Source organism: Dipodomys ordii, unplaced genomic scaffold (genome assembly GCF_000151885.1).
Source record: "Dipodomys ordii isolate 6190 unplaced genomic scaffold, Dord_2.0 Scaffold69, whole genome shotgun sequence".
Classification (NCBI taxonomy): domain Eukaryota; kingdom Metazoa; phylum Chordata; class Mammalia; order Rodentia; family Heteromyidae; genus Dipodomys; species Dipodomys ordii.
This window is the reverse complement of record NW_012267285.1, coordinates 123,018-136,433: the sequence shown is the minus strand read 5'-3', so window position 1 is coordinate 136,433 and position 13,416 is coordinate 123,018. Positions and strand designations below refer to the sequence as shown.

The 13,416-nt window shown below is 49.5% G+C and overlaps 1 protein-coding gene across 1 annotated transcript in view; it reads right to left on the bottom strand.

The window, feature by feature from the left end:
* Positions 1–13,416, bottom strand: part of LOC105991010 (alpha-1-macroglobulin-like) — an 88,002-nt gene that overhangs the window by 6,865 nt on the left and 67,721 nt on the right. Inside the window, exons 9-15 of the mRNA XM_013023569.1 lie at positions 12,238–12,336; positions 7,085–7,226; positions 6,134–6,221; positions 3,269–3,359; positions 1,872–1,940; positions 1,477–1,579; positions 482–523 (exon numbers count right to left, since the gene is read on the bottom strand). Coding sequence (XP_012879023.1) covers positions 482–523; positions 1,477–1,579; positions 1,872–1,940; positions 3,269–3,359; positions 6,134–6,221; positions 7,085–7,226; positions 12,238–12,336 — 634 coding nt within the window. The remainder of the gene's footprint in view (positions 1–481; positions 524–1,476; positions 1,580–1,871; positions 1,941–3,268; positions 3,360–6,133; positions 6,222–7,084; positions 7,227–12,237; positions 12,337–13,416) is intronic.

The window sequence follows — 13,416 nt, the reverse complement described above, 5'->3', positions numbered from 1 at the left end:
ACTCTCCTCCTTCCTAGTAAGTCTTTGTTCTTCGTGGGTGGAGAAGCTCATTGGATGAAATCCACAAGTTTCCATGTTCAAGCATTTCTTTGTTCAGGTTCTAAACAACAGAAGCACAGATACAAATATTAAGGAAATCCTGTGACCTATTAGAAGGGTAACGTTTCACATTCCAATATGGTCAACGTTCAGAACTTTCTTGTGTGTGGGCCCTGGGACTTGAACTCAGGGCCTGAGCATTGTCTCTGAGCTCTTTGTGCTCAAGGCTGGCGCTCTACCCCTTTGAGCCACAGCTCCACTTCTGGCTTTTTGCTGCTTCATTGGAGATCAGAGTCTCATGGACTTTCCTGCCTGGGCTGGCTTTGAACCGTGATCCTCAGATCTCAGCCTCCTGAGTAGCTGGGATGACAGGCGTGAGCAACAGCACCTGGCATTTATAAATATTCTTTTGATGCACATTTCAGTAACTATTCTACCTTACCGGCTCTGCAGGGGATGCTGTATTCTTCAATGGCGTATTCATCTGAACGACGAAGACACATTGGGCAGGGTTAAGCAAGCTGCAAAGACATTGGAAGAGCCAAGGGGGAAAAGGAGGCATAAAACCGAGGCTCATAGGAAAAGACAATGACTTAGTCTACCCAAAGACATCTGAATTTGGTGGAGACTGAGTGACTGTTGGGCTTGGGCTGGAACTAAGGGCAGTCTATACACTGGTGTGCCTGGCGCTGTGCTGGTCTCCCTGGGAGATTTTTCACTGGAGTTGTGCTTTCTTTGCTGGACCTTCTTTAATCTAAAAACATGCGTGCGTGCACCATACTGGGGCTTGAACTCAGGGCCTGGGCGCTGTTAGCTTTTTTGCTCAAGGCTGGTGCTCTACCACTTGAATCACGTCGCCATGTCTGGCTTTTTTGGTAGTTAATTGGGCATAAAAAGTCTCACAGACTTTCTTGCCCAGGCTGACTTGGAAATGTGATCCTTCGATCTAAGCCTCCTGAGTAGCTGGGATTACAGGCGTGCGCACTAGTACCTGGCCAGACTGTTAAAACAGTCTTATGTCACATGCCAGTACTGACATGTGGTCTCTCGGTTCTTGCTAGTCTTGTCTTTCTAGACTAATTCAGCCCAGAGCAAACAACATTTTTATTGAGAAATAGGATAGAACTAACCACCAATTGCTTTGTGATTGATTGATTGATTGCGGCCGGTCATGGGGCCTGAACTCAGGGCCTGGGCGCTGTCCCTCAGCTCTCTTTGCTCAAGACTGGCGCTCTATCACTTTGAGCCACAGCGCCAGTTCTGGTTTTCTGGTGGGTCATGGGAGATCAGAGTCTCACGGTCTTTCCTGCCTGGGCTGGCTTTGAACCGTGATCCTCAGATCTCAGCCTCCTGAGTAGCTGGGATGACGGGAGTGAGCCACGGGCTCGATCAATCAGTGTTTTCTATCCAAGCTCAGCACATCTGAGTCCCACTCACCGGTCTTGTAGTAATCATAAGCCTTTACTGTGGCTGGCTGTAAGTTCTTCACTTCGACATCTTGTTCTACCGAAAAGGAGAAACTCACGACTTCTCTGGTTAGCTGGGGAGAGAGGAGAACTTAGTCAGAATGATGGCTGAGCCTCTTATCTCCAAGCAACCACCAAAAGGCTGGAAAGGGCGCTGTGGCTCAAGTGGTAGAGCACCAGCCTTGAGCAGAAAAATCAGGGACAGTGCCCAGGCCCTGAGTTCAAGTCCTAGGACTGACATTTAAAAATAGAAAAGAGGTTGTGGATAATCCCATGTGGTAGCTTAGGTGTTATCCTCCAGTGTAGACCACCCCTCTTCCCGTGTGTCTGCAGCCGGCATGGATTGGCTGTCCCACAGAGTCTTACCTTCTCCAGGTAAATCAGAACGTGATTGGTGCTCACTTCTGTTCGCTGAATGTCAGCTCGGTTTTGGAGCTGTTAAGAAAGAGGACACAAGCCAGAAGCAGGGATGGAAGACATTTTCTACCCGTGGCTGAATTTTATACCAACTACTGCTGTTTCTTTCTTTGAATAAAATTAGGAAGAATGAGCCAGGTACTGGTGGCTCACATCTGCCATCCCAGCGACTCAGGAGGCTGAGACCTGAGGATTGAGGGTCAAAGCCAGCCTGGGCAGGAAAGTCCGTGAAATGCTCATTTCCAATGAACCACCCAAAAGCAGGACGTGGAGCCGTGGCTCAGGTGGTAAAGCGCCTGTCTTGAGCAAAAAGAGCTCAGGGATGGTGCCCAGGCTCTGAGTTCAAGTTCCAGGACCTGAACACAGACAGACAGACAGACACACACACAGTAGTAATGATGAGAATGCTATTTGTTGAAGTCCTTCTCTTCCTCTTCCTGCTTCCTTTCTCATACCTACATGTTACAAATATGTATTGGTTCATATGTGCGTGTGTTTGATTTTATTATATGCACATGTCCACCCTTTGATTTTCTTCCTTTTTTCTTTTTTGTCCATCATGAGGCTTGAACTCTGGGCCTGGGCGCTGTCCCTCAGCTCTTCAGCTCAAGGCTGGTGCTCTACCACTTGAGCCACAGCGCCACTTCCGGTTTTCTGGTGGCTCATTGGAGATAAGAGTCTCATGGACTTTTCCTGCCAGGTTGGCTTTGAACTGTGATCCTCAGATCTCAGCCTCCTGAGTAGCTGGGATGACAGGCGTGAACTAAGCGCTCAGCTTAATTTTCTTTTCATGTGTGTGATTTCTTTCTCTATTTGGCAATGTATCTTCATCATATCTACTGTTAAATATCTACTACAGCTAGGTGCTGTAGCTCATGCCTGTAATCCCAGCTCTGCGTGAGGCTGAGATCTGAGAATCAAGGCTCAAAGCCAGCCTAAGGTAGCCAAATCCAAGAGACTCTCACCTCCAATTAACCAGTGTGGAGCTGGGAGTGGAGGTGTGGCTTAAGTGGTAGAGCACCAGCCTTGAGAGAAAGACTAAACAAGAGTCCAAAGAGTCCTTGAGCTCTTCAGCTCAAGGCGGGTGCTCTACCACTTGAGCCACAGCGCCACTTCTGGTTTTCTGGTGGTTCAGTGGAGATCAGAGTCTCATGGACTTTCCTGCCCTGGCTGGCTTTGAACCGTGATCCTCAGATCTCAGCCTCCTGAGTCGCTGGGATGACAGGCGGGAGCCACCAGCGCGCAGCAAGGAGTCTTTGGGTAACTGTATGAATACAATCAACTTGACCGTAATTATCGTCATTGACGCGCACGGTCTAACGCATCTTGTGCTGTTGACAGCTCACCTGCTTCACTGAGATTCTCTCAGGGACGAAGCTGGAAGCCATCTTCACGTCCACAATGATCATGTTGGAGCTAGGCCGTTCCCCCGTGTAGCTGGGAAGGCAAGGCGGGGGGGGGGGGAAGAGAAGGAAGATGGAGTCAAGCATCAACGGCTCATACCTGTAATCCCAGCTACTCAGGAGGCAGAGAGCTGACAATCATAGTTCTAAGTTAGCCTAGACCAAAAAGCCCAGGAGACTTTATCTCCAGGTAACCTACAAAATGCCACACTGGAGGCATGGATCAAGTGGTAAAGTGCCCACCATGGTTTTTAAAAAAGCTGAGTGTGAGAGTGTGAGAGTTTTAGTTTAAGTCCAAGAGCTAGCACAGAGAGCAAGGAAGGGAAGGGAAGGAAGAAAGGAAGGCAAGCAGAAAGGAAGACAACAGAAGAAAATAAGAGAGGGAGGGAGGGAGGGAGAGGGAGAAAGAGAGGACAGAGAGAAAGGGAAGAAGGAAGGGAAGGAAAGAAGAGAGGAAGGAAAGAAAGGAAGGAAAAGAGGGAGGGAGGGAGCATGGGAGAGGGGGAAGGAAAGAAGGAAGAGAGGGAGGGAAGGAATGAGGGGGGAGGGAGGGAGAGGGAAGGAAGGAAAGAAGGGAGGGAGAGAGGAAAGGGAGGGAAAAGAAGGAAAGGAGGGAGAGAGTGGGAGGGGAGGGAGGGAAGGGAGGAAGCAAGAAATGGGAATGGAAGGGAAAAGGAAAAAAAAGGGAAGAGAGAACCCCTCCAGGGTGGGCAAACAATAAAGTTGGGATTAGAAGTGCAAAGTTTGCTAGCTGGGAGGATTCCCACCCCATTTCCCCGCCCTTCTCTTCCCCTTGGCCCCATTGCTGTGGGCAGACCCGCCCATACCCGTGGCCTCCTCACCTGCGGCCTCCCCCCCCAGGCCTCTCCCCATGGGCCTCTCCCCGAGGGCCTCCACCTCAGTGTTTCCTTTGCTTTCTTGGCCGGCCAGGCTCACTGCATCCGTGCTCAAGTCGCTGGTGCACACGCAGCCCTACATCTTGGTGGACAGCAGGCCCGTCACGAGTACTCTCCACTGGCTCTTGCAGAAACAGAAGCAAAACGGATGCTTCCAGGCCTGGAGGTCTTTGTTTAACAACGCCATCAAGGTGACCTTCGCTAGTCTGTTCTCAGTCCCGGCCTCCACTGACCCCCCCCCCTCCAGACCTAGCTCTCACACAGTTCTGGGCCCTTCTGACCACCTCCCTCCACCAATGTAGAAACACATTAACAATGCAAAATAGTACTAAACCTGGCAGCCGGGCGCTGGTGCTCACGCCTGTCATCCCAGCTATACAGGAGGCTGCGATCTGAGGATCACAGTTCGAGGCCAGCCCAGGCAGGAAAGTCTGTGAGACTCTCATCTCCAAGGAACCACCAAAAATCGGAAGTGGCACTGTGGTAGAGCACTAGCCTTGAGTGAAAGAGCTCAGGAACAGCGCCCAGGCCCTGAGTTCAAGCCCCATAACTGACCAAAAAAAAAAAAAAAACTGAACAAAAACAAAACTTGTAGGTTGTTAGAAACGAACGACAGTAACAAGGATGACTTGGGAAGACTACGATTTTAGGAAAATCAACACAAAGGCACACACAGAAGAAACTCACAAAGCTGACACAGGGGAAGGAGAGCAAATGTCCTGTGGTCCGGGGTGTGAGACCCCGCCCCTCATCCCTGCACGGGGCGATGAAGTCTCGCTCTCTGCCTATGTCAGCATCGCGCTGCTGGAGATGGGGCTGCCCAGCATGGTTCATACCTGCCAGCCCTGGCCCCAGACCCCCCACAACCCCGGAGCAGTGGCTCTGAGAGCCAACTTACTTAGTAATTAACTATCATGTATTTAATCATCATGTAATTAGTATTCATTTATTTAATTAAATCATGTATTATTCACCATTTAATTGCAGATCTCTTATTTTCTTCTGTTGTCTTCCTTTCTGCTTGCCTTCCTTTCTTCCTTCCCTTCCCTTCCTTGCTCTCTGTGCTAGCTCTTGGACTTAAACTAAAACTCTCACACTCTCACACTCAGCTTTTTTAAAAACCATGGTGGGTGTGGCATTTTGTAGGTTACCTGGAGATAAAGTCTCCTGGGCTTTTTGGTCTAGGCTAACTTAGAACTATGATTGTCAGCTCTCTGCCTCCTGAGTAGCTGGGATTACAGGTATGAGCTTGATGCTTGATTCAATCTTCCTTTTCTTCCTCCTTCTCTTCCTCCTCTTCCTCTCCTCCCTCCCCTCCTCCTCCTCCTCCCCCTCCTCTTCCTCTTTCCTCACTTGTTGGTGCCTCTAAAGCTCTCCACGATCCAGACTGCATTTTCCCTGCCTTCCCCCCCCCCCCCCCCCCCCCCCGTCTCTCTCCCCGTGTGTCCCCCTCCTCCTCACGCAGTGCACTTCCTGCCTGGTGTGTCTATCAGAGGCTTTGCTCAAGGGACCACTGACTGCTGTGTTATCCGAGGAGATGAAGTTTTAAAGATTTCCCCAGGGAATGTGACATCTATGTAGATTCTTTTGGATGCCACTACTGGAATTTGAACTCAGGGCCTGGGGCGCTGTCCCTGAGCTCTTCAGCTCAAGGCTGGCGCTCTACCACTTTGAGCCACAGCGCCATGTCCGGTTTTCTGGTGGTTTATGGGAGATCAGAGTCTCATGGCCTTTCCTGCCCTGGCTGGCTTTCAACCACGATCCTCAGAGCTCAGCCTCCTGAGTAGCTGGGCCGACAGGCGGGAGGCACAAACTTACATGAAAGGATTTCAGGGGTTAGAGAAAAGCTGTTTCTAGGACCCTGAAAGAATCCTGGATGAGCCGGGCGTGTATAGCAACCCTGGAATCTCACCATGTGTTCCCGGGAGTCCTGACATCCTGGTCTCCAAATGTGCTGTCCGAGCCGTCTCTGTGTTTATAATTCAACTGTGTTTGATACCCTGGAGAAGAAAGGTTATTGGAAAACGATGATGCTTTCCCCTTAATATTACCAAGCAACAAGGTAACTATCATTTACTAAGTTGTCTTCAAGCGCTGATGATATCATCTAAATCTCTTATTAGTGTATTGTGTGTGTGTGCACGCATGCGCATGCACATGCGTGCACATGCCAGTACTGGGGCTTGAACTCAGGACCTGGCACTTGCTTAGCTTTTTTTTTTTTTTGCTCAAGGTGAATGTTCTACCACTTGAACCACCCCTCCTCTTCTGGCTTTTTGGCTGGTTCACTAGAGATGAGAGTCTCATAGGCTTTTCTGCCTGGGCTGGCTTAGAACCGTGATCCCGAGATCTCAGCCTCCTGAGTAGCTAGGATTACAGGCGTGTCCATCAGCACCTATTTTCTCTGATTGTATCGTGGGACACTTTTGTTAGATATTATAGCAGCAATGAATATCAAATGTTCACACAAGAGAAGCTGATCCGAGTTCACCAAAAGATATCTAGGGATTCAACTACAATTTTTCTTTTGTTTCTTTCTCCCTCCTTCCCTCCCTCCCTCCCTTCCCTCTCTCCCTCCCTCCCTCCCTCCCTTCCCTTTTCCTTTCCTTTTTTTGTGCTGGTCCTGGGCCCTGAGCATTGTCCCTGAGTTTTTTGCTCAAGGCTGGTGTTCTACCACTTGAGCCATAGCACCACTTCCAGCTTTTGTTTGGTGGTTCCTTGGAGATAAAGAGTCTCATGGACTTTCCTACCCAGGGTTGGCTTCAAATTGCGATCCTCAGATCTCAGCCTCCTGAGTAGCTGGGATTGCAGGCGTGAGCACCAGCGTCCTGACAAGCTTTCTTGTTTCGGGGTAGTTCCTCACCACTGACGAGGTAGCTGGTGGCTTTGGATTTGATCTCCTCTGTGAGTTGCTGTGTCACGTTCCGATAGTTCAGAACATGGATGTTGGGGACGAAGAGAATCATATTCTGCTCTCCACAGCCATGGGGCAGCTGGAGAAGGTTCTGGAGGTTTTGCATTGCAGAACCTAGTATATCACCTGGAGAATGAAAATGATTTTAAAAAATCGACAGGAACACAGGTTCATGATTCCAACCAGTCTGCAATCCCAGAGATTCAGGAGGCTGAGATCTGAGGATCGTGGTTCAAAGCCAGCCTGGGCAGGAAATCTGTGAGATTCTTATCTCCAATGAACCAGCAGAAAAGCTGGAAATAGAGCTGTGGTTCAAGTGGTAGAGCGCCAGCCTGGAGCTGAAGAGCTGAGGGACAGCGCCCAGGCCCAGAGTTCAAGCCCCATGGCCAAAAAACAAAAAAAAAAAGAACCAGAAAGTAGAAAGGAAAAGGTAAATAAAATAGAAAAATAGATGGTTCGAGAAAACAGAAAGCAATGGATGCAGATGATCATATTTATATTGCAGACCCTTCTTAGTTTTAGAGTGCATCAAAGTGTGACATAGAGCACATTAATTAAACCCTCTTTCCAACAAACACACAGTACCATCCTGTGTGTGTGTGTGTGTGCACACGTGCGTGTGCACGTGTTGGTGCTAGGGCATGAACTCCAGTGCTCAAGGCTGGTGCTCTACCACTTGAGCCACATCTCCATTGCTAGCTTTTTTTGATGGCTTATTGGAGATCAGAGTCTCATGGACTTTCCTGCCCAGGCTGGCTTCGAACCCTGATCCTCAGATCTCGGCCTCCTGAGTGGCTGGGATGACAGGCGTGAGCCACTGTGCTAGCAGGGCACTATTTCCCTCGTCTGACGCTGAATGTTGGGGTCCAATCATGGTGCCTGTGAAGACTCCCTGAATTAGAACTCGGGCGAGGGCAGCTGTGCCCCGTGGCCCACGTGACTCACCCAGAACGGAGTTCGTGGCTCTGGCTGACCCGGCACCACGTTGGAAGGACCTTTCAGCCACAGCTCTTCCGGCGTTGTGCTGGCTGGTGAAGGAATGCACATGCACATGGAGCAGGGGGACGGAGCCTGAGTCTCCTTCCTCTACTCCAGCCTGATCCAATGTCCTGGTTCTCTTGGACATTTTTTTTTTTCCAGTCCTGGGGCTCGACCTCAGGGCCTGGATGCTTCTTTTTGCTCATCTCTTGGATATTTTATAATTGGTTCGCTACAATCCCAGGCCTCCCTACAGCCAGAATTCACCTTCTCAGCCAGTTCTTAATCTTCACATATATATATATATATATATATATATATATATTTACATATGTATTTATATGTACATATATATACTTACATATGTATTTATAAACATATAGACTTATATTTATGTATACTTATATATACTTATATATGAAGAGTAATATATATTCACATATACATATAAAGAAATTAATGATACACTTTCTATAACTACATATACATCTATATGATATATACAATCATATATTATACATCATTAATGTTAGTAACATAATATATAATATGTAACAGTGTATAACAAACATATAATACATACTATAAAATATATAATTATATAGCATATAATATGTACATGTAATTATACTCTGTATATTCATAATATGTTGCTACCATATTAATATGCTAATAATATATATAAGTATACTATCTAACCTATGGTATATAATATAAACAAATAATATATAAATATGTATAATTATATAGTATATAATAAATACATATAAAAATTATACTATGCTGGGTGCTGGTAGCTCATGCCTGTAATCCTAGCTACTCAGGAGACTGAGATCTGAGGATCATGGTTCAGGAAAAGTCTGTGAGACTCATCTCCAATAAACCACCAGAAAACTGGAAGTGGCGCTGTGGCTCAAGGGGCAGAGCGCCAGCCTTGAGCTGAAGAGCTGAGGGACAGCGCCCAGGCCCAGAGTTCAAGCCCCACGACTGACCAAAAAAACCACCAAACCACTATATAATCATATATAGGGATGTTATATTAATAAAATATATAATCAATATAGTAATATATCATATATTATTTATATATTATAGGATACATATCTCAATAACAGCTGAAAAATAAGTATACATATATAGTTATTTCTTTATAATCAGATACCTGCTCATTTTCTTTTCTGCATGACTTGTATTAATTCCTGCTATTGTTAGTGATTTTACATAATCAGTTGCATTCTGTAAATGTGTGTTAAGAGTGTGTTCCGGTGCTCATGCCTGTAATCCCAGCTGCTCAGCTGACTGTGATCAGGGGATCACAGTTCCAAGCCAACCCTGGCAGGAAAGCTGTTCGACCCTTACCTGCAATTAACCAGCAAAAGGCCAAGGAGGAGGTGTGGCTCAAGTGGTGCAGCACCAGCCTTGAGCAAAAGAGCTCAGGGACAGCCCAGGCCCTGAGTTCAAGTCCTGGGACCATCCCTCCTCCCCAAACATATTCTGCAGCAAGTTGGGGTTTTTCCGTGTGTGTGTGTGTGTGTGTGTGTGTGTGTGTGTGTGTGTAGTGTGTGTGTGTGTGTACTGGGGCTAGTCCTCAGATTCTGGGTGCTGTCCCTTAGCTTTTCTGCTCAAGGCTGGTGGCTCTCCACTTAGGCCACACCTCAGTCTCCTAAGTAGCCAGGATTACAGGTATGAGCCACAGTGCCTGGCATGCAACTGTGTTTTTTGGTAAATGGATTGATCTAAGAATTCGATCAATTATGTTGTACTTACCTGATGCACAGGACGGAGAGTTGAAAGTCTCCTCTTTTTCTGTTCTTTCAGGCTTTGTATGGAAAGAAAAAAATAATGTTGACTGTGCCGGGAAATATGGAGAAGAAAGCATGAGAACAGCGCAGACACTGGCGCGCACGCCTGTCATCCCGGTGACGCAGGAGCCTGAGATCTGAGCATCGCAGTTCAAAGCCAGTCTGGGCAGAAAAATCCATGAGACTCTGATCTCCAATGAACCAGCAAAAAGCTGGAAATGGAGAGGTGTCTCAATTGGTAGAGCACCTGCCTTGAATGAAAAAAAAGCTAAGAGCACAGAGTGCTGAGTTCAAGGCCCAGGATGGGCATGAAAGAAGAAGGGAAGGAAGGAAGGAAGGAAGGAGAAAAAGGGAAGTAAGGAGGGAAGGAAGAAGTCATGAAGGAAAGGAGAGGAGGGATGGAAGGAAGGAGGCAAAGAAAGAAGGAGGAAGAAAGGAAGGAAGGAAGGAAGGAAAAAAGAGAGAAGGAAGGATAAAGGGAATGGAGGAAGAAAGGGAAGGAAGGAAGGAAGGAAAGGAAGAAAGGGAAGGGAGGAAGGAAGGCTAGAAAGAATGGAAGGTGGGAAGGAAGGAAGAAAGGGAAGGGAGGGAGGAAGGAAGGAAAGGAAGAATGCAAGGTGGGAAGGAAGGGAGGAAGGAAGGAAAGGAAGAATGAAAGGTGGGAAGGAAGGAAGGGAAGGGAGGAAGGAAAGAGGAAAGAAGGAAGGAGGAAAGGAAGGAAGGAAAGAAGGAAGAAAGGAAGGAAAGAAGGAAGGAGGGAAGGAAAAAGAAGGAAGGAAAGAGGGAAGGAATGAAGGAAGTTAAGGAAGGAAAGAAGAAAATAATGAGTGAATGAAAGGAAATACTGAAAAAGAGAAAAAAAAATGGTAGCGCAGTTGGGATTGTGAAGCCTGCAGCCCTGGGAACACCATGGCGTCATCTCACACAGCGCACAAGCCTGTAGGGATGACACTTAGTCCCGGTGTCTCAGCGCTGACATGGGCGTGCCTCAATGAGCAAGGTCCTCATGACAGTGTCCTTCAGGTAAGGTGCCGGCTTTTCCATCACCTCACTCCTACACAGCTTCTGGTGTGCAGCACTTGCAGGGTGACAGTGAAATTCACCTGTCCTGGGGAGGAGAGTTTTCATGGCGTTAAGCAGCGCTTCTGGCTTGGGGTAGCATTTCTGGGTTCATTTATCCAATATGGCTCAGGGCTTTCTTCTTCCCTTCATCAGTATGGACAGAGACCATGCGATCTGTCGCCAGCGTTTCCACTGACCTGTCCCCCACAAAGCCCAAATGTAATTGGTGACAGGACACAGGTAGAGGGGACAGGAAGCCTGAAGAAATGCCCAGAAGAACATTCTGGAAGAGTCTAGAGACTCTGAAATGTGTCCCATCTGGGTATATACTATCTAATACTTTGCAAGAACCAAAAAGCTGGCAGGGAGCTGGGTGCAGGTGCTCATGCGTGCAATCCCCGCCACTCAGGAGCCTGAGATCTGAGGATCATGGTTCAAAGCCAGCTTGGAAAGGAAAGTCCATAGGCTACTGAGCTCCAACTAGCCACCAAAAAGCAGGAAGTGGAGCTGTGGCTCAAATGGTAGAGCGCAAAAAAAAACAACAACCCTCAAGACCTGAGTTTGAACCCCAGTTCCAGCACACAGAGGACAGAAATGGGAATAAATGCTTAGAATGTAGCCTTGTGCAAACACAAGCAACTCAAGCATTTTTTTTAAAAAGAGGAACTTCAACACATTGAGTGATCCCGTTGGGCTTGGTGGTGCCTGCCTGTAATCCCAGCTTTTGGGCAGGACAGCTGCGGACTTCGAGATTAGTGAGGCTCTGTCTCAAAAGAACGAAGAGGAATTGGGTGGAAAGGAGTCTGAATTCAGGAATCAACAGCCAGGGAGTCCTGAACTGCACATGTAGACACATTTGGGTGGCTTTGTGGTGAGGCCCTCTGTGTGTGTGTGTGTGTGTGTGTGTGTGTGTAAAACAAGAACACATCAGCTGGGCGCCTGTGGCTCACACCTATCACCCCAGCTACTCAGGAGGCTGAGATCTGAGGATCACGGTTCGAGACCAGCCCAGGCAGGAAAGTCCGTGAGACTCTGATCTCCAATGAACCAGCAAAAGAAAAAAAAAAGCTGAAGTGGCGCTGTGGCTCAAGTGGTAGAGCGCTGGCCTTGAGCAAAAGAAGCTCAGGGACAGCTCCCAGGCCCTGAGTTCAAGCCCCAGGACCGACAGAAAGAATAGACAAGGACAGGGAGACCAAGCAAGGGCCCGTGGCTGCTGCATGGTGTCCGCCCGGCTCCCCTCGTCCCCCCCGACCCCCTTACCCAGGTGCAGTGGGGCAGGTAGCTGTGGGCCGCGGCCCTGAGCGCGAAGGCCTCCCCGCGCACCATGGCGTAGGGCAGGCTGAGCGCCAGGAAGAGCAGCTGGAAGGCGCAGCGAGGCCTCCCCGGACAGGCCCAGCCCAGGCCCAGACGGGGGACGCAGCCCAGGCCCAGACCCACAGCCCAGACCCGGCCCAGACCAGGCCCAGACCTGCGGCCCAGATGGGGGACCCAGACCAGGCCCAGACAGGGGACGCAGACCAGGCCCAGACCCGCGGCCCAGACCCGGCCCAGACAGGGGACGCAGACCAGGCCCAGACAGGGGACCCAGACCAGGCCCAGACGGGGGATGCAGCCCAGGCCCAGACCCGCAGCCCAGACCAGGCCCAGACCCGTGGCCCAGACTAGGCCCAGACAGGGGACCCAGACCAGGCCCAGACCCGCGGCCCAAACAGGGACCCAGACCAGGCCCAGACCCGAGGCCCAGACAGGGAACCCAGACCTGGCCCAAGCCCGTGGCCCAGACCCGCGGCCCAAATCTGAGGCCCAAACCCGGGACCCAACCCGAGGCCCAGACCTGAGGCCCGAACCCAGGGCCCAGGCCAGGACGCAGACGCCCAAGGCCAGGGGAAACGCACCCCGCTGAGCCCAGGCCAGGACCTAGCAGTCACCTCCCCTTCTCCTCCTCCTTCTTTTCCCCTTCCTCTCTTCCTCCTCCCCTTTCCTCCTAGTCTACCTCTTCTTTGATCCTCTGTCCCTTTTATCTCTCTTCTGCCTGCCTTCCTCTCTTCCCCCTCTTTCCCTTCCTTCCTCTCTTCCTTCCCCCCTCCGTCCCTTCCTTCCTCTCTTCCTTCCCCTTTCCCTTCCGCTCTTCCTTCCCCCTTTCCCTTCCTTCCTCTCTTCCCCCCTCTGTCCCTTCCTTCCTCGCTTCCCCCCTCCATTCTTCCTCTCTTCTTTCCCTTCCTTCCTCCCTCTTTCCCTTCCTTCCTCTCTTCCCCCCTCCATCCCTTCCTTCCTCTCTTCCTTCCCCCCTCTTTCCCTTCCTTCCTCTCTTCCTTCCTCTCTTCTTTCCCTCCTCTTTCCCTTCCTTCCTCTCTTCCTTCCCCCCTCTGTCCTTCCTTCCTCTCTTCCTTCCCCCCTCTTTCCCTTCCTTCCTCTCTTCCCCCTCCGTCCCTTCCTTCC